This window comes from Tachysurus vachellii, chromosome 1 (genome assembly GCF_030014155.1).
Source record: "Tachysurus vachellii isolate PV-2020 chromosome 1, HZAU_Pvac_v1, whole genome shotgun sequence".
Classification (NCBI taxonomy): Eukaryota; Metazoa; Chordata; class Actinopteri; order Siluriformes; family Bagridae; genus Tachysurus; species Tachysurus vachellii.
In genome coordinates this window covers 40,048,811-40,074,269 of record NC_083460.1, presented here as the reverse complement: position 1 = coordinate 40,074,269, position 25,459 = coordinate 40,048,811, and the positions used below count along the sequence as shown (strand labels likewise).

The 25,459-nt window shown below is 44.4% G+C and overlaps 1 protein-coding gene across 1 annotated transcript in view; it reads right to left on the bottom strand.

The window, feature by feature from the left end:
- The window catches only part of ccdc102a (coiled-coil domain containing 102A), a 47,866-nt gene that overhangs the window by 16,521 nt on the left and 5,886 nt on the right, over window positions 1-25,459 (bottom strand). The window contains exons 2-6 of the mRNA XM_060867005.1: window positions 11,056-11,803; window positions 8,694-8,911; window positions 8,183-8,291; window positions 7,509-7,625; window positions 6,397-6,606 (exon numbers count right to left, since the gene is read on the bottom strand). Of these exons, the coding sequence (XP_060722988.1) occupies window positions 6,397-6,606; window positions 7,509-7,625; window positions 8,183-8,291; window positions 8,694-8,911; window positions 11,056-11,709 (1,308 nt within the window). The 5' untranslated portion in view covers window positions 11,710-11,803. The remainder of the gene's footprint in view (window positions 1-6,396; window positions 6,607-7,508; window positions 7,626-8,182; window positions 8,292-8,693; window positions 8,912-11,055; window positions 11,804-25,459) is intronic.

The window sequence follows — 25,459 nt, the reverse complement described above, 5'->3', positions numbered from 1 at the left end:
GAAAAACCATAGACACTTTTTACAGACGCAGACGCTCTCATCCACAGAGCAGAGGCCAGTAGTAGTAACCTCGTAAGTAACGAGTAGTAACCTCATCTGCTGTCTCAGTATCATACAATGGTGGTAGGAGGACTCTGGAATTGCCAGTCTGCAGTAAGGAAAGCTGATTTCATCTCAGATTTAAGCTCCCAATACTCCTTTCGGATTCGGAATTTTCTGGCACTAACCATGACCTGGATATCCCCACAGAACACTGTTACACCGGCTGCCCTATACATGAGACAGGTCTAGTGTTGTCACTCTTCTTTTGATTTTCATGCAGCTTCAGATACCTCTCCAATCAAACTGTCATCATCGGCATCTAACACCATTCTGATCCCCTAGGAGACTTCATGAAAGAAATTGACACACTCCTTAGTCCTTAGCAGTGCTTGGTGGTTTCAACCACCCCTCTGACAAGCTTCAGTCTTCTTCCATTCTGACTCTTCTGAATTCCTTTTCCTTGACATTCAACAGCTGCCCTCCTCGTCCTACCCCAGCTACAGACATGACAGCTACCATACGTCACATCTCTGATAATCACCTGGTATCTTTCACCATCACTCTCCCTATCCTACCCCACTCTGTCTCCCCCTTTTCTGTAGCTTCCTGCACTCCTTCCTGACCTTGACTCCAACAACTGGAGAGAACCAAGCTCGGCACAGAGGAAGTGAAAGAAAGCCCAACTCTACACAGGTCTCGCCTTAAACTGCACTCCATTCCAAATTCTCTTTGGAGATGACTTCTTCATCTCTTCACTACTCAATCCCACGGCTCCACCTGCTTCGTCCCCCCGACTGCTATAGATTTGCCACCTTTCAGAATGAGAAGATTGAGAAAACCTACCAGACCTTTATTTCAGCCCTGACTATGCCTACAGTACACAGCCAGGATTCCCCTAAACCTTCAATGCCACCATAGCAAAAGAGATTCTTGCAATCCTACCACCTGCCCATTGCATCCAATCCTTTCCAGTATGCTCCACTCCATCTCACAAGACCTCCCACACTTCATCAGCACAATCATAAATGAATCCATAGCATCTGGTCGTGTACCAACTGTGTTTGAAGAGCAAAGGTTATTCCCATCCCATTAGCAATAGACTGGTATCACTTCTTTTTTTTTTTTTTCCTCAGATTCTTGAATGCATTGTTTATAATCGACTGCCTGTCTAGATCTCTCAGAACAACCTCCAAGATCCAAACCAAGATCTGGCTTCGAAAGCGGTACATTCAACAGAGGCAGCCCATTTGGCAGTCAGTCACTGAGAAACTACATGCTGCTAGATCAGTCAAGCTTTATCTGTCCTCCTCTTCCTTAACCATTTTTGACACAATCAACCACAAGACTCTCTTGTAAAGACTCAGAAACACTCGGTCGTGGACACACACAGGAATGGTTAGTTTCCTACATGGATGTTTGCTTATTTCAAGTAACACGGAGAGGATTGACATCTGCTCCACACAGACTCTCCGCTGGTGTCCCACAAAGCTCAATGCTTGGTCCTCTCCCTTTCACCCTCCACATTTACTCTTTTGATAAAAGTTATATGTTCACATAAGTTATTTTACCACTGCTATGCTGATGACATGCAACGTTCCTCCTTCCCTCCCTCAGATACCACGGCTTCGTCTCAGATCACAGCATGTCTGACGGACAGCTGAAACTCACCAGCTGAAACTCAATCCAAGAAAAACTGAACTCCTGGTCATCCCATGTGACTCATGCTCAGGTCAGGATCTTGCGATCTCCATACACACAATCTGACCTCCCCTTGGGGCCACTGCTCACAACCTTGGGGTAACCATGGACAATAAATTGTCATTTTCCTTGCTAATTAGCATATTAGCATGTTGCTAATATGACACGCTCAAGTAGGTTTCTTCTCTACAACGTCAGAAGGATTCAACCATTTTTATCCACACAGCCTGCTCAGGTGCTTGTTCAGTCTGTTCTCGTTTCGAGATTAGACTACTGCAGCTCGCTCGGTCAGGTCTACCTCTAAAAAAAGAAATTTGTCCTCTGCAAACGATACGAAATGCAGACGCACAACTTGTTTTCAACCTAATTTCTCCCACACCGCACCACCCGACTGCTGGGCTCACATCACTGGCTCCAGGAGCTGCATTATAGTCAAAACACTGATGCTTGCCTACGAAGCCTAAAGCATTCCACCTCCCTCCTTCTCTCTCAAAGCTCTTATCACTCCTTCACTGCACCTTGTTCTATCAGAACTACTAGCACTGTTCGACTGCTCTCCAAATGTACTGTAAGTATTCTGTTCTGGCACCAAAGTGGAATAAACTTCCCCTAGATGTCAGAACAGCAGAGTCACTGACTGTCGTCAAACGACGGCTAAAGTCCCGCCTCTTCCTGAAACACTTAAACTAGTGTTTATTTTCCCTGTTTGTTCTATGTATTCATTTACAAATTTAATGAATGAATTAAACTGTGCTATAATTCACTGAACACAGTTTTAGGCTAATGGTATCCTAAGTCTGTGACCTAGTGAACCATTCAGTCATTCATTTTCTACCGCTTATCCGAACCACCTCGGGTCACGGGGAGCCTGTGCCTACCTCAGGCGTCATCGGGCATCAAGGCAGGATACACCCTGGACGGAGTGCCAACCCATCGCAGGGCACACACACACACACACTCATTCGCTCACGCAATCACACACTACGGACAATTTTCCAGAGATGCCAATCAACCTACCATGCATGTCTTTGGACTGGGGGAGGAAACCGGAGTACCCGGAGGAAACCCCCGAGGCACGGGGAGAACATGCAAACTCCACACACACAAGGTGGAGGTGGGAATCGAACCCCCAACCCTGGAGGTGTGAGGCGAACGTGCTAACCACCTTGTGAACCAGTATTGACGTATTCATTGACGGAGACTTCAGAGCACTCTTGTCGCTGCGGATAAGGGCGTCTGCCAAATGCCATGAATGTAAATAAAAACAGATATTAAACAATTTGATTTTTTTTTTTTTTCAGAAATGACGCGATATTAGAAATAAGAGATAAACACGAAGCGAAACAATGAGTCACACAAACAAGTCTTTAAGCTTTCTGTCTAAAAATCATGTTATAAATATGAGGAATCTGATTTAAAATAACCATTGAGACAATAAGTAAGTACTCGACCCTTGTGTATGCTGAGCTAACTCTCACTTCAAAATAAACCAATGACGAACCGCTGCATGTAAAACGAAAGCACGTCTCTGATCGGGTCTCGTATTAATCCTGGTCTCTTTGTCTCGTGAGGAGTTTTAGAGGAGAGAAAGGAGCAGACGAGTGGGAGATGATCTGAGGGGGATGACCCGAGGACAGCGACGAGCTTGTGCTATAAATCACCGCCAGCGCTAATGGGAGCTCATAAAGATCTCAGCGCTTTCTCTCTTTCTCTCCCGTCTCTCTCATGCTCTCTCTCTCCTCTCCACTCTCTCTCATGCGCTCTCTCTTTCTCTCCCCTCTCTCTCTCTCCTCTCCACTTTCTCATGCGCTCTCTCTTTCTCTCCCCTCTCTCTCATGCTCTCTCTCCTCTCCCGTCTCTCTCATGCTCTCTCTCTCTCCTCTCCACTCTCTCTCATGCGCTCTCTCTTTCTCTCCCCCTCTCTCTCTCCTCTCCACTTTCTCATGCGCTCTCTCTTTCTCTCCCCTCTCTCTCATGCTCTCTCTCCTCTCCACTCTCTCTCATGCTCTCTCTCTCCTCTCCACTCTCTCATGCGCTCTCTTTCTCTCCCCTCTCTCTCATGCTCTCTCTCTCTCTCCACTCTCTCATGCGCTCTTTCTTTCTCTCCCCTCTCTCTCATGCTCTCTCTCCTCTCCACTCCACTCTCTCATATGCTCTCCACTCTCTCATGCTCTCTCTCATGCGCTCTCTCTTTCTCTCCTCTCTCTCTCTCATGCTCCCTCCTCTCCACTCTCTCTCATGCTCTCTCCACTCTCTCATGTGCTCTCTCTCTTTCTCTCCCCTCTCTCTCATGCTCTCTCTCCTTTCCACTCTCTCTCATGCTCTCGCTTACTCTCTCTCTCTCATACTCTCTCTCCTCTCCACTCTCTCATGCTCTCTCTCATGCGCTCTCTTTCTCTCCACTCTCTCTCATGCTCTCTCTCCTCTCCACTCTCTCTCTCATGCTCTCTCTTCTCCACTCTCTCTCTTTCTCTCCCCTCTGCCTCACAATCACTTTCTAAAGCTCTACTCCAACCCCAATCCAGCACCTGATCAGATTCATTAACAACTTCTGTAGCGTCTGAGTGATCAAGTCAGCGATTAAATTGAAAATTATATTATTATTATTATTATTATTATACTAGTATTATTCTATACCACAGTGTTGAGGAATACTAAAATCTGATTGGTCAGCATACGAGCATTATTTCTGTGTTACAGTGTGGACTCTACGTTAACTCTCTTTCTAATACGTTATCGTTTCTATAGTAACAGCTCGTTCACAGGGATGTGTGCGATAAATGTTGAACATAACCCAAGATTAATAATAAACAGATTTAAAAATGTGTAATGTAATTAAGTCAAATTGTTATGGGAGATTTGTAATCTTATTTAGCACAGGAAAAAAAATGTTAGATAGATAGATAGATAGATAGATAGATAGATAGAGATAGATAGTAAAGCAGTGTTTATTGCAACAATAAAGTAAGTGAGTACATAAGCTAGTTGCACTGCTATAAAAATAATAATAATTATTGCTCTGATTTTCATCGGGGGCACGTTGGCTTAGTGGTTAGCACGTTCGCCTCACACCTCCAGGGTTGGGGGTTCGATTCCCGCCTCCGCCTTGTGTGTGTGGAGTTTGCATGTTCTCCCCGTGCCTCGGGGGTTTCCTCCGGGTACTCCGGTTTCCTCCCCGGTCTAAAGACATGCATGGTAGGTTGATTGGCATCTCTGGAAAATTGTCCGTAGTGTGTGATTGCGTGAGTGAATGAGTGTGTGTGTGTGTGCCCTGTGATGGGTTGGCACTCCGTCCAGGGTGTATCCTGCCTTGATGCCCGATGACGCCTGAGATAGGCACAGGCTCCCCGTGACCCGAGGTAGTTCGGATAAGCGGTAGAAGATGAATGAGAGTGAGTGATTTTCATCATGCTGCACCTCGGCACACTTCTCGTGCATCTTTCTTCTTATTTTTTTTAGATACATATACACGACGGCTCGATCACAAAAAATGCGATGGTGACCTTGACAGACAGAAAGTGAGGCAGTTTCTCATACACTCTTTTATTAATCGACATCAGGCTTGGCACAAATGTCTCATGACGTGACTCGATGGCGATAAACAAAGCTTTGAGTTCGTTTGGGGCGACGTCTCCTCAACAGCTTGACGTTTTTGCCGTTAAATTTGACTGGATCTCTTCGGGAGCACACGGTGAAACTTCATTTATCAATAAATGAATGAGAAAATCGTTTTTTTTTCTTTAGGTTTAATTTTGCTATATCCTTCCTCAAAAACAACTTCACCGTATCTGGAATTTACAACTCTAATTAGGACGTGACGGCGCAGGAGCCGGTGCGAAGATAAATAACCCGGAGCTCGCTGTACAGCCGGCGTGCTGGAGACGCGTTTAAATGTGAGAATCCATGTTTTGGCCAAAACCCTCCATCTGTCTCTGTCTGTTTAGGGAAGCAGTGCTGTTACAGAGAGGGGAGAGAACGAGTGCCAGGACGACTCGGGATGAGACGGGAGGAGGGACGGGACACGAGGGACAGGTGAAGACTCGGTCAGTCACACGGCAGAGTTGCAGCTACACTGTGAGGACGCTGCGGCACATCGAGCACGCATTTTTAGCGAGATGATGTCTGATTTGTGATCAGGAGACGTGTTGCATTCGTTCTGCAGCTATAGCCGGCTCGTGAGTGCCATCGGTGTAACCATGGCGACCGGCGATAAACTAAAGTCTAAGGACTCGTGAGAGCTGCGTGATGAAGCGAGCAGTGGTTGTGCATGGTGTCACGTTCTGGTTCTCAGGATGGTGAACGTTTCCTTGCTGCTTACTTTAGAACCTTTTACGTTAGGGTTCCGTGTAGAACCTTTTAGCTACCCAAAGGGACGAACTAAAGTCGTGTCTTTGTACAGGGATCACTGTTTACGTGTCGTCCCACATGATGCACTGGATTTATAAAACAAAAACACAAAACAAATTAGAGTGAACATACTAGGTGTCATTTTTATTCAGCTTTTTTGGAGATCGTTTCTAATTTGCAGCTTGTTTCTATTTGGAGCTGCATTGTTTTATGTGAAGTGAAGGTTAGAGAACAGTGTAGACTGGGTTGCTGCGGTCAGCGTGCGGTCAGCGTTCGGTCAGTGAGCGATCAGCTCTCTCCGGCTCTCACCTTGTTCCTCTCGAACAGCTCACTCTGGATGCTCTTGAGGTCGGTGTCCAGTGCACTGGCTGCCTGTCTGCGTTTACGTGCCAGCTGCTCCTCCAGGTCCTCCATCTGCGCACGCAGCTTCTTATTGTCACGCTCCAGTGCCAACTTCTCAGTCTCCAGTCGCTCCCGCCTGCCCCACTCCGCTGCGTTCTCCACCTGCAGACGCTCCATCTGCACAAACACACACACATCAGTGGAAGGTAGAAACACTTAATGCTCTTCAGTTTTCCTAAAGGTTCTACAAAGAACCGTACAACAAAATGTTTGCCAATCAGATTCTATGCGCTTTTTTATTACAATTAATTCAATTAAATTCAGGTTTATTTGTTTAGTGCTTTTTACAATAGACATTGTCTCAAAGCAGCTTTACAGAACAAACAGAAGGAAAACATAAGGAATAATATAAAGAATTAATATAATAAAATATGTATTTATCCCCAATGAGCAAGTCTGAGGTGTGTCTCTCACACACACACACACACACACACACCTTATTTCACCCAATTAAAGGATTTTCATTCTTCTTTGACCTTTTGATGAACCCTTAAAGGTTCTATATAGAACACAAACAGAAAGCTTTCTTGATCTGTCACATGTTTCTATCATTATCTACATATTTGGTAAACAGAGATAAAGAAACCCAGGCCCTGTATATACACACACACACACACACATACACACACAAAGAGACAATGAGGTAAACACATCTTTTCCGAGTGTGATCTGATCCCGACCTGCGGTGTGACCTCACGTTATCCTTTATCTGTTCATCCGTAACGTCTACACACAGACACACAGCTCTGAACTCCAAACACAGGGTTTAAAAAAAACTCAATACACAAGCAGACAAAAGTGTGTTGAAGGTGATAAAATATGAATTTAAATTTATTTATATTTTATAATTTATATAGCTCAATGGCTAAAAATCTCCAAATCCAGCGTTTGGGCAATACACATTTCCCCCTTTTGCATTTTTGCTGAGCTGGTGTATTAATTAGCTGTGTGTGTGTGTGTGTGTGTGTGTGTGTGTGTGTGTGTGTGTGTGTGTGTGTGTGTGTGTGTGTGGTTTTCACCTCTGCTCGAAGCTCGGCTAGTTTCTTGTCCATGCTGCTCCGAGCTCCGAGCTCATCCTCCAGATCTTCAGACATGCGGCCGAGTTCATCCTGATGTACCTCCTTCAGGAAGTTCAGCTACGTGAGAGAGAGAGAGAGAGAGAGAGAGAGAGAGAGGAGTAGAGAGAGAGATAGAGAGAGAGAGAGGCAGACAGACAGAGAGACAGTGGAGTAGAGAGATAGAGACAGACAGAGAGAATGAGAGAGAGAGACAGTGGAGTAGAGAGACAGAGAGAAAGAGAGAGAGACCGAGAAGTAGAGAGAGAGAGAGAGAGAGAGAGAGAGAGAGAGAGAGAGAGAGAGAGAGAGAGAGAGAGAGAGACAGAGGAGTAGAGAGAGAGAGAAAGAGAGATATACAGAGGAATAGAGAGAGAAAGAGAGACAGACAGAGGAGTAGAGAGAGGGTTTTTCACTCATCCTCACTGTCATGATTGCTTTAAACAGAACCAGAGCGCCACCTGCTGGATAAAAGACTTTAAACTTGTAAACTGCTCCTGCTATTTATTCCTGATCCTGAATATTTTTCATTAAGCTTATTGGGCTGGGTGGAGGAGGATATGGGGGGGAAGATATGGGGGTGTCTTTATGATTATTTTATTTAAATATTTCTCTCTCTCTCTCTCTCCTCCTCTTACCTGTTTGAGAGCTTCCTGTTTGCTCTTGTTCAGTTCCTCGTGCTTGAGCTTCCACTGACTCAGCTCAGTCTCCAGCTTCTCAATGTTCTTACTGAGTGCTAGTTTATCCCTGAAACACACACACACACACACACACACACACGGAATCAGAATGTTTTGTAAATGTGGAGACAATTTTAAGTTCAGCTTTACTAAAAGACAGCTTTAAAACAAACAAACAAATAAATTAAAGAGTTAACACTAGTCACGAACTCACCACGAGTCCTCGATAAGTCTGAAGCATTACTGCTAATATACATATTGCAATTTATTAAAGTGATTATAGGACAGAAGAGTTATATTGTACTTCATTATTTAAAATCTATATGACATTTCTATCCTCTCTGGTAGAAAAATGTTACTGTAAGGGTTTCTGTCTCTCTCTCTCTCTCTCTCTCTCTCTCTCTATCTCCCTGTGTGTGTGTTTTCTATCTAAAAAGGGTTGAGAATCCCATGAGGACAGTTTTCTCACTCGCGCTCCTTCAGCAGGACTTTCTGGGACTCATCGAGACGCAGCTGGAGGACGTTGAGTTTGCTGGAGTCCTCATCCGGAGTTGCCAGATCCTCCCAAAGCAGTCTGTTCCGGTCCTGACGGCTCAGAGCCGTACGCAGGCTGCTCACGCTGCGAGCGTCCCACGAGTCCGGCGTGTCGGCTTTCGCCCTCAGCAGAGCCTCCAACAGCTGCAGCTCCTGAGACACAACAGATAAAAACAGTGTCGTCGTCACCACCACCACCACCACCACCACCATCATCCTCAGATTTCCAATAGGAGGAAGGAACAACGGTTCCTGTTTATAAATATTACATAAAAATAAATCAATAAATTGCTGTGAAGCAGATTATTTTTCTTCCGTCGTTATTATCATGATTATTTTTCTCCTTCATCTTCTTGACCCCTCTGACAGTGCAGCTTTTAAACAGAAAGTATTTGTGGAACTGGCAACCCAAATAAATAAAATTATTATTATTATTATTATTATTATTAATAATAATAATAATAATATCATGATCAATGTTTTCAAACCAAAAAGGAATGGAAAAGGTTAAATACCAACATACAGAATAATTATAGAATATTTGATTGTATTAAACAATCAAATTATTAAACCAAATACTGACAGATTTTGTTGACGCAAATCAGAATTACTGAATGGAAATAAATTGAATAATTCAACAGAATGATGAAATAATTAATTAACTATTTTAACTAATTATATTTAACAGAATTATTTTATAGCAAACAATATATTGTAAAGTAATTTATTTAATTAACAACAATTATAAATTATAGTAGCAAAATTACAGACACTTGAGGAATATTTACACTAAATGACTGTAGAGTAAATAAATGTTGCCCGACGGTCACATTTCAGTTGATTATTCGTGTATGTTAAACACCACAGAACAGGATACATATAATATCACATAAAATGATTAAAAGATTAAATTAGATTAACTCAGTGTGTGAAAAGAAAGTTATACTATCGCTCACTACATATCATTGTTCTTGTGCTGCAGGCTTTTATCCAGCAGGGGGCAGTAGAGGTGTTTCACACCCACACAAACACACTGGGTTGGTGATTTTTCATTCATTTATTTATTTTTACTGGTGTGTGTGTGTGTGTGTGTGTGTGTTTGGGAACAGGAACATGTCCATCCGATGTTTTATTTATAACCCTGATGGTTGAGATCTGATTTTTCTCCCCATTACCTGAATCTGAACGTGACGGTCAACAGTTCAGAACCTTCTCAAGTCCCATCTGCTAGTTAAACACAAGAACTGCAATGTTCATTTAAACCAATAGCAGATGGACACGTTTAGTTCATGAGTTAAACACAGCCGTAGGTCGACCTCCGTGAATAATTACAGCATGAACATGCAACATGGTGAAGCTGATATGTGCTGAAGCATCACATGGTCTGTCCTGTGGTGGTAATTTCCCTCTTACGATTCTTTGTGTGTGTGTGTGTGTGTGTGTGTGTGTGTGTGTGTGTGTGTGTGTGCGCGCACCTCAGGCTCAAGTCACAAACTCAAGGGTCATTATGTTAGAGAGAAAGAGAAAGAGAGGAGAGAGAGAGACAGAGCGAGAGAGAGAGAGAGAGAGAGAGAGAGAGAGAGAGAGAGAGAGAGAGAAAGCAAGAGAAAGAGAGGGAAAGAGCGCGCGAGAGAGAGCGAGAAAGAGTGACTGAAAGAAAGAGAGAGAGAGAGAAGAGAGAGACAAGACAGAGAGAGAGAAAGACAGACAGAGACAGAGAGAGACAGAGAGAGACAGAGAGAGAGAGAGAGAGAGAGAGAGAGAGAGAGAGAGAGAGAGAGAGAGTGAATAAAACTGGTCACACTTGAAGCTCAGATCAGACACTGATGTTAATTTGAGTTCTCCAGTACAGGGTTCCAGCAGAGATCCCACTCAGTGCATGTTCTGTTCTGTTATGCGTATGCACGCTCATACACACACACACACACACACACACACACACACACACATTTAGTGATAATTAAAAGCACATTAGGAAAATCAGAGCATGCTGAGGCGAGCGCGTGTCTGCAAATGAGGAGAGCGAGGGAAGGGCGTTCTGCTGCGGTTTCCTCCGGGGCTAAGAGAAAGAAGAGGGGGAAGAGAAGGAGGAGGACACAGAGAACGCGAGTGCTAATAATAGGACAAAAATAAAAGAAGGCCACAAACTAGAGCATGCAGTAAGACTAGATTAGAACTGTGTGTGTGTGTGTGTGTGTGTGTGTGTGTGTGTGTGTGTGTGAAACTCCGCCCTTCCATCTCCTACTCTGCAGTGACGACTGTGCAGTATACATTCAGCAGTTGTTCTTGTGACTCACCTTTTGCCGGTCTGGTTTGTCGCCTCCTACGTCTCTGACAGGTTCTGGCTCTGGAGATCCTGGTCCGTCTCCGACACTCTCGTCCTCGTGGCTGTGCTGTTTGTCAGAATTTGTGGTGGATGAGTTGGATACGGGAGAGGAGATGTTGGTGTTTGATGGACAGCCCTGATCGGCTCTCAGTCTCTGAACCTCGAGTTGGAGCTGCTCGTTTTCGGAGGCCAGCTCCTGTCTCTCTCTCCGCACTCCTGTTAGCTCTTTCGTGAGCGCGTCGAGACGCTGGCGGAGCTGGCGGACTTCGTCACGAGCTCGGTTCCTCTCGGCACGTACTTTACTCCATTTCTCCCTCCAGTTGGCCGTGCAGTCCGACCACCAGCGCATCGTCTTCTCCATCTGAGCGGCACGAGCTCGTGCTTCCTCCAGCTCGCGCAGACGCAGCTCCTCACGGCTCTCCCAGTCCGCTCCCGAACCCATACCATCACAGCCCAGACCGGGGGACAGCAGCAGTGGAGGGCTGGCACTGGGCGTGCCCACTGTGGGGCTCGGCGTGTGGGTCATGCTGTCTGGAGAACGCACTCGGTCTGGACCCACGCCCAGGCCGCACAGCAGACCTGATTTAGCCGCCTCGGCCATGTGAGGGCTGGGCGTGTGGTTCATGACTGAACCGATGATGATTAGGGCGGCGAATGGAACGTTATCAGGCTAACGGATTGGCTCGGACTCGGGACACGAGCCGAGTCGCCACGACATCCTACAGAGAAGCCAGACAAGAAAAGAGGTTTATTATTCTGTTTGAAATAAAGAAACATGCAAATTCTCTGGACTAACCAAGAGCAAATCTGGATTCATTCAAGACCACAACAAATGTTCAAGTTAAATAATAAACATCATAAATCTGTTAGTACACAGAAAAAATCTTGTCCACACCGGAAATATGGATGTTTTTTTTAATTTGTCCAAAAACCAAACTGCTCTGTAGTTTGAGACGTTTCACAGACTAACGTCGAACGTTGTCACGAAGCGTTGTCACGAAGCATCGAACGTGAAATACAGCACGGCCGTGTCTCGGCGTTCGGTCTTTATGGAGCTCAACCTTTTATTTTACACGTCCGAGTTTAACACGTCCGTCTGATAATATTCATAAAAGTAAAGTTTGCTTCTGTGCAACCGATTTCTTTCCCGCGACAACTTTACAGAACGTTTAATTGCACTCGGCTCAAATAACAGCGATTATACGAGTGGCTTTATGATTCAGGGACATGCAGGATACGAGGCAGATGGGTTTGGAATAAAGGTTTCAGGAAAGAGCTCCGAATATAAATCTCAGGAGTTAATTGTCCGTGTAGAGACTGTAAAGTGTTGGACATGTGCTAGCAATCAGTAGGAAAAAACCCATCATGCGGTTCTGCTAAATAAACATTAAACCTGCCCCTGTTCCTGTCGACTCCTTTTACAACAGAACCACGAGGAGACGAAACACAAAGAGGAAACAAGCAGCGAAATAAAGTGCTACAAATATCTAACACACACAAAAGTAAATAAACAATCAGAGCTTTTGGGGCCCAGAGGAAGTACCAGGGCAAAAAGTAGCAGGGTACCAGGGATTGTAGTTACACAAAAGAACTCACACTACAGGAAACTGGAGACACACACTATAAAACACAGCAAAAGTTAAACTGTGTATGTGTGTGTGTGAGAGAGAGAGTGTGTGTGTGCGTGAGTATGTGTGTGTGGGGTGTAAAATAAATATACATTTGGTGGAAAAGGCACGTGCGAAAGCAGAGGCTGTATGAACACAAGCATCAATTGCTCAGAAAGAAGACACAATAAGGGCACAAGCCTATATCAAAGATGAATAAGCTGCTAGGAAGAAAAATGAACTTAAAGGTGAGGTCTCCGTTGTTTGAGAAATGCTTCAGAAAACTGCGTCGGGCCGACAAACAAAACAAAAACAAAACTAATGTGTAGCCAATGAGCAGAAAGGGGCGGGTCTTGTCAATATGGTCGGAGAGAGTGTTCAGTGCGCATGTGTGACATTAGCAGAAAGCGGTTTTAACATTGACATGGAGGATAAAAACAAACAAAGAAAGAGAAGAAAGGCTTATGATAAGGTAAGAAGTAGGACGTGTTAATATAGGATCAGCTTTCCAGCGCTGGAGAGAACTGAAGGAGCAGGAAGTTGGTCACATATTCACAGATTGGAGTTTCCTGAGTCAATAACTCCTGAGCTAAACGCTGTTACTACACAAATAACACCTCTTTTCTATCGTAGTAATGTAGAGACGCAGCTACAACCGTGTTTTGTGTAGTAACAGCGTTTAGCTCAGGAGTTATTGACTCGGGAAACTCCAATCTGTGAATATGTGACCAACTTTACTTAAGACGCCGAGGCGCTTTTTTCCTTCTCGATAGGTGAGTAACGTTGGTTTTGCTTTGTTACACAGAACTAATATATGTCTTTGTCCTTTACATGATTATGTTTGTGTGTCATTTTTGCTTGTTTGTTTATCTGCAATCATATTGTTCTTTCCTTCAGCTATGATAAAGACACATTTCTGTCCATTAGTTGCCTGGATTACGTATGTATGTGTGGGCGGAGCTATCGATACAGGGGTGGGACCTATTTGGGTTAGGGGCTTGTTTGTTTTTGGTGATTTCAAATGTCAACGTTGGCTTTCAAACAACGAAGACCCCACCTTTAATGCCAGTTTGAATTGCAACCACAGAGCAGCTGGAGCAGCATTCGCTAAAGATGAGGTACTGAAAGCAGCCGTCGAGAATGAATTTGGAGATGTATGTTATTAAAGCTCAGCAACAATCTCGACGTCCGTCCCACCAAAGCAAACGCACAGTGGTGAAATGGCTACATTCTACAAGGGAAAGAGTAACACTTAGGCGAGATCAGCGATTATAAGTTTAGTGAGTTGCTAGCTTCACAAGCACCAACACACAATGCAACTAGCTTTCCTGACCAGACTCGCACCCAAAACTTACACGACAGCAGCTACCTAACGCAGAGACATCATCATCATTCAATTCCACCTATGTTTAATCACAGAGCGAGCGCTCCGGGATGTTGAGGGCTGTACACGTTAATGATGGCAGGGGTTGGTAAGGTGTGGCAAAGGCTGCAGGATGGAACTATGGGTTAGAAAATGCCCTTCTAAATCACACACAGAGAGTTGGGAGACGTTCTAATGGAGCTCCACGCAGCTGGTACAGATGGATTCCTACCTGGTCTTAACTACCTGGACACATCCCATGGCATCCCTCCTGCTGTCCAGAAGCATCCATGCCAGCTACACAGGAGATGGCATGGATGCTTGCATCAGGCATAAATGGAGACAACTTCACTGTGGAGTCATTCGATGGCAAAATCAGCATTCTACTCCCCACGCTGGTTGAGTGCATCATTCTCATAAGATGACAGGTCTGAGGATGCTAGAAACTGTACGTACCTCAAAGAGGATAGCAGACAAAATCCCAGCTCTATCCTACTGGGCCGAAACATATCACAGGTTCACGAGGTCAGCGAACACTGTAACGGGCCCCTCGATGCCCAGTGCCTTGATCCGGTCATAACAGGAGAAGTCTGCTTAGGAGGTTCTTATTTACATGCCAGCTAACATAAATGCTTACAGGACATGTGTGTGGAACAACGGCCACAAATCACTTCTTGATCCCTGTAACAACAGCATCCACATTAAAAGTGGACCAACACTGCGGAATCCCCCGGAGCTCCTCCGAACACCACTAAGAGCTACTCTGACGAAACGGTTTGTATACGTATGAAACTGTTGTCGAGAACAACACGATGAAACACCTGTAGACAATGAAGTCTTACTGGAAATTGTGGACAGGGAGGTCTTTATAAACAAGTCAGATAGTTGGGTAGCCCCTTTACCCTTCAGAACAACAAGGCGTAGACTCCCCAACAGTCGAGACCAAGCAGCTAAGCGTCTTGATTCACCGAGTCAGGCTGTGCTGAACCTGCTCCACAACTCAATATAGATCAAGATTGTTGGTTCTTTGGTGTTTTCCATCCCCGCAAGCCAGGTCAGATACACATAGTATTCGACTCCGGTGCCAGCAATGAGGTCGTCTCCCTGAATAACGTCCCGTCGAGAGGACCAAACCTGAGCAACACTCTCCTTGGAGTCCTCCTTCGATTCCGCAGGGAACCTGTCGCAGTAATGTTCCATTCAGCACCTGCACCAATGTGTGTGTATTGCGTCGACAACAGAAATCTATAAAATGTCATTTCTCTCATTAGAAGGCAGCCTGAATGTTTGCTGTTTATTGGGATGGCTGATCATACTAAAATAATTTATTTTGAGAAAAAAAAAACCCATAAATGTTATTTTCCATATTGTGAACTGCACTGAAGTCTCAGTTAAATGAGTGTGATACGGCTCTCTGATATACACACTTACGTGTAGAGAAAAGTCTCCCTGAGCATCTTACAAGGCACTGACGATGTTATGCAGTTTAAAAACACAACAGCAGCGTGTTTTAATGTAGGGAAAAACTTATTGGGTGTTTTATGGTGCAGAAGTACAACATACGACCTCCTGTATCCTTGTTGTGTCATCGCTCACAAAGCAAGCCAGATCTCTGGGCCCTGATTAGGGCTGGGCGATAAAACGATAACGATTTGTATCGCGATAGATACGTGATTGATAACAATAAAAAATGTGTTCGATATTTTTTATACTTCGTCGGAAGAAAACGGAGGTTGCGAAGCAAGTTTGGTTGCATTAACAAAGGCACTCACTCTCTGGTAACCTAGCAACGTAGGGAGTGACACGCTAACAGCCAATCATGTAACAGTATCATGTTTGGTTGCGCCACATCGTTGTCTCGTGCTGGTCTGCTGGATTCCTCTTCAGTAACCGGCGACTGATAAGAAGAAAATGAGCCGCAGCGAGCGAGGAAACTGTAAATAAAAGAGGAAAAGTCAGCGCGCCAGTACGGCAGTTTCTCTATGTTTATATTTAACACTTTGCACTATTTTATTACACTTTATTAAGCATTTCTTACATTTCCTTTCATTTTGCACCTTAAATGTTAAGAGATAATAGTTAAGTGTTCATTGTGACTTTAGACTCATGTTTACATTATAATTATTTGTTAGTTTTCCTGCTTGTTGACATTTCTGTCTTAATAACTGAGGGGATTACGATCAGAGGAAGGTTAAGTTTAAAATAAAAATGTTTAAATGTAATATATTTTTTCTCCTGGTCCTTATTTTAAATGGGTCATAAAAAAGATCAATAATTATCGATAATGATTATCGCCCAGCCCTAGCCCTGATTAGGGGCTCTTTTTATGAAAAGCACAAAGACTTCAGGATTTTTATAGAATAAATGGACAAGACAAGCTGAGAGATTTCACAGGACCAGAGAGAAAACACCCACAAGGACAAAAAATACAGGAGAAAATGAACAGATCGTCTCTCAGAAATGTCCTCAGGTAGAGGAGCAGAGTTAGTAATAATGCAGCATGCACACACACAAACGCGACACACACACACACACACAAACGCGACACACACACACACAAACAAACGCGACACACACACACACAAACGCGACACACACACACACACAAACGCGACACACACACACAAACGTGACACACACACACACAAACGCGACACACACACACAAACGCGACACACTCACACAAACGCGACACACACACACAAACGCGACACACACACACACAAATGCGACACACACACAAACGCGACACACACACACAAACGCGACACACACACAAACGCGACACACACACACACACACAAACGCGACACACACAAACGCGACACACACACACAAACGCGACACACACACACACAAACGCGACACACACACACACAAACGCGACACACACACACACACAAACGCGACACACACACACAAACGCGACACACACACACAAACGCGACACACACACACAAACGCGACACACACACACAAACGCGACACACACACACACACACAAACGTGACACACACACGCGACACACAAACACATGACACGACACACACACGTGACACACACACGTGACACACACACAAACGCGACACACACAAAAACACGACACACCAACACATGACACACTTGACACGACACACACAAACACATGATACACACACAAACGCGACACACACAAACACGACACACACACACAAACATGAGACACACACGAGACCCACACACACACAAATGCGACCCACACACACAAACACGACACAGACCAACGACAGTCATAGACAGACTTGTACTGACACACACACCCTAGATACAACTGGTCACCATAGTAACAGCAGCTAGCACCATTCCCTCCTGTTCTATTAATAGCATTAGTATTGTGTGTGTTCATGAAATGTTCCAGTGAACAGATTTAAATGTCTAAATGACTGAAATCAGAGTAGAGCTCAATGACATCAATTAATTATTTAAATCAATGAATCGTGTTTCATTTGCTTAAAGAACGCCATCGTGTCCCTGCGGCTTCCTGACAGCACAGAACAGTTTAGAGCTTTATCACATTAATAAAACACTCTACAGGAAGAAGTGCTGAAGCACAACACACGATAACAATCCGGCACAACGTGCAGGTTAAAAAAGTCCTCACAATAATTCACTCCAGACTGAAGAGATAGAGCGATACGGGTTGGACTGGGACTCGCCAACAGAGAGAGAGGAACGAGAAGTAATGAGAGAGAATGTGGTAATACTGAGAGACAGAAGACGAGGAGAAGAAGAAGGAGAAGATGAAGAGAAGGGAATATATATATATAAAAAAAGTATTTTAGAAAGGATGTGCATGACTCGTTCTATTTTTAAATTCATGCCCTCATGTGGAGTCATTCAGAACGCACATCATCAATCACGGTGGCCACGCCCCCAGCGTTTACTTCCTGTCCTAGAAAAGCAGATTCCTGTCTAACTGGGACAAATAAGTAGGGACTGAGGTCTGGGGGAATGGAGAAAGAGGTCTTCAGAACGCCTGGGTTATTGTACAAACTGTAACAAAGGTTATTATATCTGTTTGTCCACGTGTCTCGTGTCTCTTGTGGGCGTGGCCTGTCCAGCGGTTTCTTTGTAATAACATTAGTAGCTATAGACACAAGAAAGTACAACTGAAGGCCACACACGTAGCGTAGGATTAGTCCGAGGAGACGATCGTACGGATTCGTCACTTCAACACCACGATTGGCTTGTTTTACTGGAAGGGCGGGACTTGAGCGAGACAACGGTGTATTTTGTGTAGTTTTCAGATTGTCTGCTTCGAATCACGTGGGACCTTCGGGTCCAGGTCTCCTCTTTCAGCTGTTCTCCAGTTTGTTTGATGCTCGCTGCAGTTGGAGGTCTCAGAGTCTGTGTGTTTGTGGTTAGAAGGTAGAAGGCAAGTCTCCGTTTACAGAATGGTCCGTTTCTTTTAGACCGTTTGCTGGCTGGAGTTCAAAGCCTGAAGGAGTGAAATATAATCCATGAGAGAGAGAGAGTGAGAGAGAGAGAGAGAGAGAGAGAGAGAGAGAGAGAGAGAGAGAGAGAGAGAGAGAGAGAGAGAGTGTAAGAGAGAGAGAGAGAGAGAGTGTAAGAGAGAGAGCAACATGAGCACATGAGAGAGAGAGAGAGAGAAAGAGTGAGAGAGAGAGAGAGAGAGAGAGAGAGAGAGAGAGAAAGAGAGAGAGAGAGAGTAAGAGAGAGAGCAACATGAGCACATGAGAGAGAGAGAGAGAGAGAGAGAGAGAGTAACATGAGCACATGAGAAAGAGTGAGAGAGAGAGAGAGAGAGCAACACGAGCACATGAGAGTGAGAGAGAGCAAAATGAGCACATGAGAAAGAGTGAGAGAGAGAGACAGAGAGAGAAAGAGAGAGAGTGAGTGAAAGAAAGAGAGAGAAAGAGAGAGAGAGAGCAACATGAGCACATGGGAGAGAGTAGGGAGAGAGTAGAGAGAGAGGTAGAGAGAGAGAGAGAGAGAGAGCAACATGAGCACATGGGAGGGAGGGAGGGAGAGAGAGAGAGAGAGAGAGAGAGAGTAGAGAGAGTAGAGAGAGAGCAACACGAGCACATGAGAGTGAGTGAGAGAGAGAGAGAGAGAGAGACAGAGAGAGAGTAGAGAGAGAGACATGAGCACATGGAAGATCGAGAGAGAGTATAGAGAGAGAGAGAGAGAGAGAGAGAGAGAGAGAGAGAGAGAGCAACATGAGTTTGGTCAGAAGTAGAAAATGTCTGGTTTGACTTTGTGACCTCTGGGTTTTTCCACACGTCTCCCTCCCTCGCTCCTTTCCCCAAATTTCTTACAGCCGTCTCTCATTTTTTTAACTGTAATTTCTTGCAGTGAAGTGAGCTCTAAAGAATGGGTGGAGATTTCAGACTGGAGTTACAATGTTTAACTGCATGTTTAACATACAGTTGTGTGTTTGAATCCGCTGAGCCGCGCCGTGTGAGAGCGTCTCGGGGTGTGTATGTGTGTGTCGGTATCCCTCATGTTAGTCTTTTACGCTTCCACTTCTTTTGAGTCTTTGAGCTCTAACAGGACAGTAAAGGTCACATGACCGTGATGGGGGTCATGGTGCTTGTCTGTGTATAAAATCCTGCATGAACTCTTCGCTCTGAACACAAATACTTCCAACTTCCTGTTATTACTGAACACATATTCTGACTCCGCCCACTTCCGAGCCCACAGACGAGTCTACAGAACTTTCAGCTGAGAAACACAGATGCGAGTATCGACTCCTCGGGTTAAATCTGATCTAATTGTGTTAAGCTACGACACGACCAAAGTCACGGTCTGTATTTTTCTGACTGTATCAGTGGATTGTAAAGTGCACACGACGGCCGTTTCAGCACCGAGCGGTTGTCGGGTCAGGGTCAAACTCTGACCAATGAACGAGGAGACACGGGCTCCTTCTGCCGGGTCTGGTTTGAATGGAAGCTCTTTAATGTCCCTGAGTGTCTCGTGAGCTGTGATTTGACTCTGAAAGGCTAAATGGTTTACACAACAGCCAATAGCGTTTGAGATACACTGACACACCCCCGGCCTCTTACAAGCTCCGCCCACTTCCACACGAATAAACATTTATTCTCAGAATTGTGTGCGTGCTTGTGTGGGGACACAGCCAGACACACACACACACACACACACACACACACACACACACATCATGTTTACAATGTAGAACAAGTCACACCCCCACCAAGCATTTAGTTGGATAAACACAAGACAAGTACAGGATGAGTCATGAAGCAGAGGTATAAAAAGGAGAGGTAAAAAAAGGAGAGGTAAAAAAAGGAGAGGTAAAAAAAGGAGAGGTAAAAAAAGGCTCTGAAACACTCATTTAAACTACATCACTTATGTACGATGTGGCTCAGAATAGTCCAGAACTCTGGATCTTTTAATGCAGCATTTCTCTAAATCCCCACTTCTATTCTGGGGAGATGTACAAGCAGTTCTCTCTCTGCCTCGGTTTGTATCTCTCTCCATCACTGTCTCTGCCTCATTCTCTCTGCCTCTCTCTCTCTCCATCACTGTCTCTCTGCCTGCCTGTCTCTCTCTCCATCACTGTCTCTGCCTCTCTCTCTCTCCATCACTGTCTCTGCCTCATTCTCTCTGCCTCTCTCTCCATCACTGTCTCTCTGCCTGCCTGTCTCTCTCTCCATCACTGTCTCTGCCTCTCTCTCTCTCTGCCTGTCTCTCTCTCCATCACTGTCTCTGCCTCTCTCTCTCTCTGCCTGTCTCTCTCTCCATCACTGTCTCTGCCTCTCTCTCTCTGCCTGTCTCTCTCCATCACTGTCTCTGCCTCTCTCTCAATGCCTGTATCTCTTTACATCACTGTCTCTGTCTATGCCTCTCTTTGCCTCCATCTGTATCTCTCTCCATCACTGTCTCTGCCTCTCTCTCTCTGCCTGTATCTCTTTACATCACTGTCTCTGTCTATGCCTCTGCCTCTCTCTTTGCCTCCATCTGTCTCTCTCTTTATCACTGCCTCTGCCTCTCTCTCTCTCTGCCTGTCTGTCTCTCTCCATCACTGTCTCTGCCTTTGTCTCTCTGCGTTGCTGACTCTCCGTCTCCGTCTCTGCCCCTCTCTCACACACAGAGAGGCCTCTAATAATCGCTTGTACGTTGCATGCTCAGGTTCCTCCCTGCCGAACCCACAGACCGCTGCTCTGGCACATCTGGCAAACTGCTTACAAGTCCAGAAGAGAGAGAAACCGGTCCAGAAAAGGCAGAGGATTTCCTGATGACGTAGTGCCTCCGATCCCGGCTGGATCCGCTTCTCCTCCGAGGACAAAAAAAGGTGACGTAAACCTGCTCGAGAGCGAGAACTCGATGGGGGGAAGTGCGCTGACCCCTGAGAACACTTTCCACCGCTTTAATCCTCATTCCATCCGACTTCCTTCCTGCGGTTTTCTCTCCACAACACCACAAATCCCCATCGGTCATTACACACAAAGACTTTTCTATGATTTCAATCCAGCTGCACATTCTAAATGAACTGTTCCGATAGAAATATATAAATAAATACACAATAAAAACCAAGCAATACATTTTAAAAAAACCTCCATTTTAGATGGAACACAAAACCAGTCCTGGGCTCACGAGCAGCACCGATTATTGTCCATTCAACCTCCAAAACTTCCTCCAAATCTACCGTTTATCTTTAATCCAAACACCACAAAAGTCCTGCGTCGTTAGAACATGATGCGAAATTTAAATCCTTTAAAAGTTCACGTGTCATCACGTGTGTCACGACCGCCTCCGTATCTACAGCCTTGGAATCCTCGAACGCTGCGGATTGGCTGTGACGAGAAAGACGAATACTAGACAAGACAAGCACTTTTACTGGAGCAAAAGTAATGGCCCCCTTTCTTGTACTTTAGACTGAATTCTCGAGGAGTTTGATGTTTAACGATATAAATAAATCATACTTGTTAGGCATTCTGTTGTAGGAGGAGATATGATGTATACGTGTTATTTATACGGACACTTTTTCTAAATCAGCGTGAAGAAGAAATGATAAATGAAGAAATAACATCCTGACGGCATCACGGGGAATCGGACTAATCAAAGTTTCACACATTAACATCACCAGTAAAGTTTTCAGTGTGTAATCGATAAAGTGCACAGTATGAACACGAACCAATCATTTAAAGATTGAACCAAAACGTTACGTTATTTTCTCTAACGTAAATCTTGGTGAAGCTTTCGGAGCCGTTGAGATCTGGAGCAGAGACCCGATGCCTAAAAAGTGCGTGAAGTATGAACGCATCTGGCAACTTTTCAGGGCATCGCAGCGGAACTATAGCCTGAAAACGCACCTCTAATTTAAATACAAACAAAAATAAACAAACAAACAAACAAGAAAAAAAAACTACATCAATTTCACAGGTAAATAAAATCAGGAACATTTCATAAAAAGAGAGTTGAGAAAAAGCTTGTGTGCAGATTTATGGATGCGTTCGTTATTTTTTTTTGCCGCATGCTGAATCCGCACCGTGCGGAACGTTATTCGTTTACATACAGCAACGATAAAGAAAGAAATAAACGCAGAATCCGTGCGTAAGCTCGCACGCTAACTTTCCTTTAAAGCCACATCTCCCAGCACCCTGTCCTGTTGTCCCCGACAGCCCCAGGATTAGCTACGGTACCTAATCAGTTATTTAACAGCGTGCGAACGATCTCATGTTAGTCCTCGTTTCCTCGCCAATTTGTCAAATAACACTGCTACTGTTACCATGACAACCATCATCCGCTCATCTACATCATCAGCACAGGTTTGAAGTCCCAACGCGGCTGATCTGATCAGCGCAATCAGACACTGATGCTCATATTTCACCTCCTGAACACCATTAATCATTTACTAAGTTCCACAGTCACAGATTTAACCCGTCAGCTGCTGACGTCTGAGCTGTTTAGTTGTGGACCGTCGGCCGTCTGACAGAACCCCGTTTGTTATTCTTATTATTTGGCAAATGTTTATTTAATGCTGGCGCAAAGTTTTGCAGTGAAAACTACAATTACACAATAAAACAGATTCATAAAGCTGTTAAATATCTAAAATACCAGACAAGAGCTTTACCTGAAAAATACACACAATGTTTACACAAAGTTTTTTTTTTTTTTAAAGATCACATTAAACACACACCCATTTACACACACCTCCGTAACTGCACCACACACACACGACACGACACACACACAAACACATGACACACACAATGCACACACAAAGACCAACGACAGTCAAAATACACACAATGTTTACACAAAGTTTTTTTTTTAAAGATATTTATTTTAAAGATCACATTAAACACACACCCATTTACACACGCCTCCGTAACTGCACCACACACACGACACACACACACACACACAAACACGACACACACACAAACCAACGACAGTCAACATGCACACAATGTTTACACAAAGTTTTTCATTTTTTAAAGATATTTTTTATTTTAAAGATCACATTAAACACACCCATTTACAAACACCTCCGTAACTGCACCACACACACACACACACACACCACACATTTGGGGCTTAGGACCCAGACACCAGAAGAGAGTGCATCATGTGCAGAAACGTGTTAGACAGCCTACACATCATGATGTGAACCTGCATCGCAGAAATGTTTAAAGCTGAATTATTATTTATAACAGACTATAAAGATGATTTAATGATTTAACATTAATTTATAGGTGACTGTTTCTAACTGTGTCACATCTGCCTTTAAACTGAACTCACAGAGAGATAAATCAGACTAATCACAGAGAGAGAGAGAGAGAGAGAGAGAGAGAGAGAAAGAGTGTGTGTGTGTCTCTCACATACACTCACTCCCTCACACTCTCTCTCTTTGTCTCACACACACTTTCTTTCTTTCTCTCTCTCTCTCACACACTCACACTCTTTTTTTCTCACACTCTCTCTCTGTCTCTCTCATACACTCACTCCCTCTCTTTGTCTCACACACACTTTCTCTTTCTTTCTCTCTCTCTCTCTCACACATACACTCACTCTCTCACTCCCACACTCACACTCTCTTTTTCTCTCACACTCTCTCTCTCTGTCTCTCTCATACACTCACTCCCTCACACTCCCTCTCTTTGTCTCACACACACTCTCTTTCTTTCTCTCTCTCTCTCTCTCTCTCACACATACACTCACTCTCTCACTCCCACACTCACACTCTCTTTCTCTCACACTCTCATACACTCACTCACTCCCTCTCTTTGTCTCACACACACTTTCTCTTTCTTTCTCTCTCTCTCTCACACATACACTCACTCACTCCCACACACTCACTCACTCCCACTCTCTTTTTCTCTCACACTCTCTCTCTCTGTCTCTCTCATACACTCACTCACTCCCCCACACTCACTCACTCTCTTTGTCTCACACACACTTTCTCTTTCTTTCTCTCTCTCACACATACACTCACTCACTCTCTCACTCCCACACACTCACTCCCACACAATCACACTCTTTTTCTCTCACACACTCTCTCTCTGTTTCTCACATACACTCACACTCTCTCCCACACACATTCACACACTCATTCACACACACACACACACACATTCACAATCTCTCCCACACACATATTCACACTCTCTCCCACACACATTCACACACTCACACTCTCTCCCACACACACACTCGCAGACTCACACTCTCTCCCACACACACATTCACAATCTCTCCCACACACTCACACTCTCTCCCACACACACACATTCACAATCTCTCCCACGCACACACACTCTCCTCCACACACATTCACACACTCACATTCACACTCACTCACACACACATTCACACACACACACACACACTCTCCCACATTCACTCTCCCTCCCACACACATGCATTCACACTCTCTCTCTCTCACACACACACACACACATTCACACACACACACACACTCTCCCACACACACTCTCTGACACATACAGAGAGCAGAAAATGGAGAGAAACAACATAAAATTTGTGAATTAAATACTATTAATGGACTAAATACTAAATTCTGGATGAATAAACCAACACAGAGTAAATAAATGAATAAAAAGAAATCTGTGTGCACCGTCCTGCTGCTTTAGTACTGTCAGAGTTTACAGTATAGGTTATTTCTTTTAGATCGTTTTTTTAAGCACAAATCCAAGCACAAACAAACAACGATCGCAAACGTCTCCATTTTCCGTTTAAGTCTATGGGACGCTAACACAAAACACACTCCGAATTCTCCAGCTCGGTCTGGCTTTCACTCCCTCGGGCACATGATATTTGCCACAAATTCTGGAACCAATGTATACAAATCCCTCCTGATTTTACAGACAACAAAGAGGTTCAGCAAAGTCGTATATAAAAGCAAGCGGACACGCACG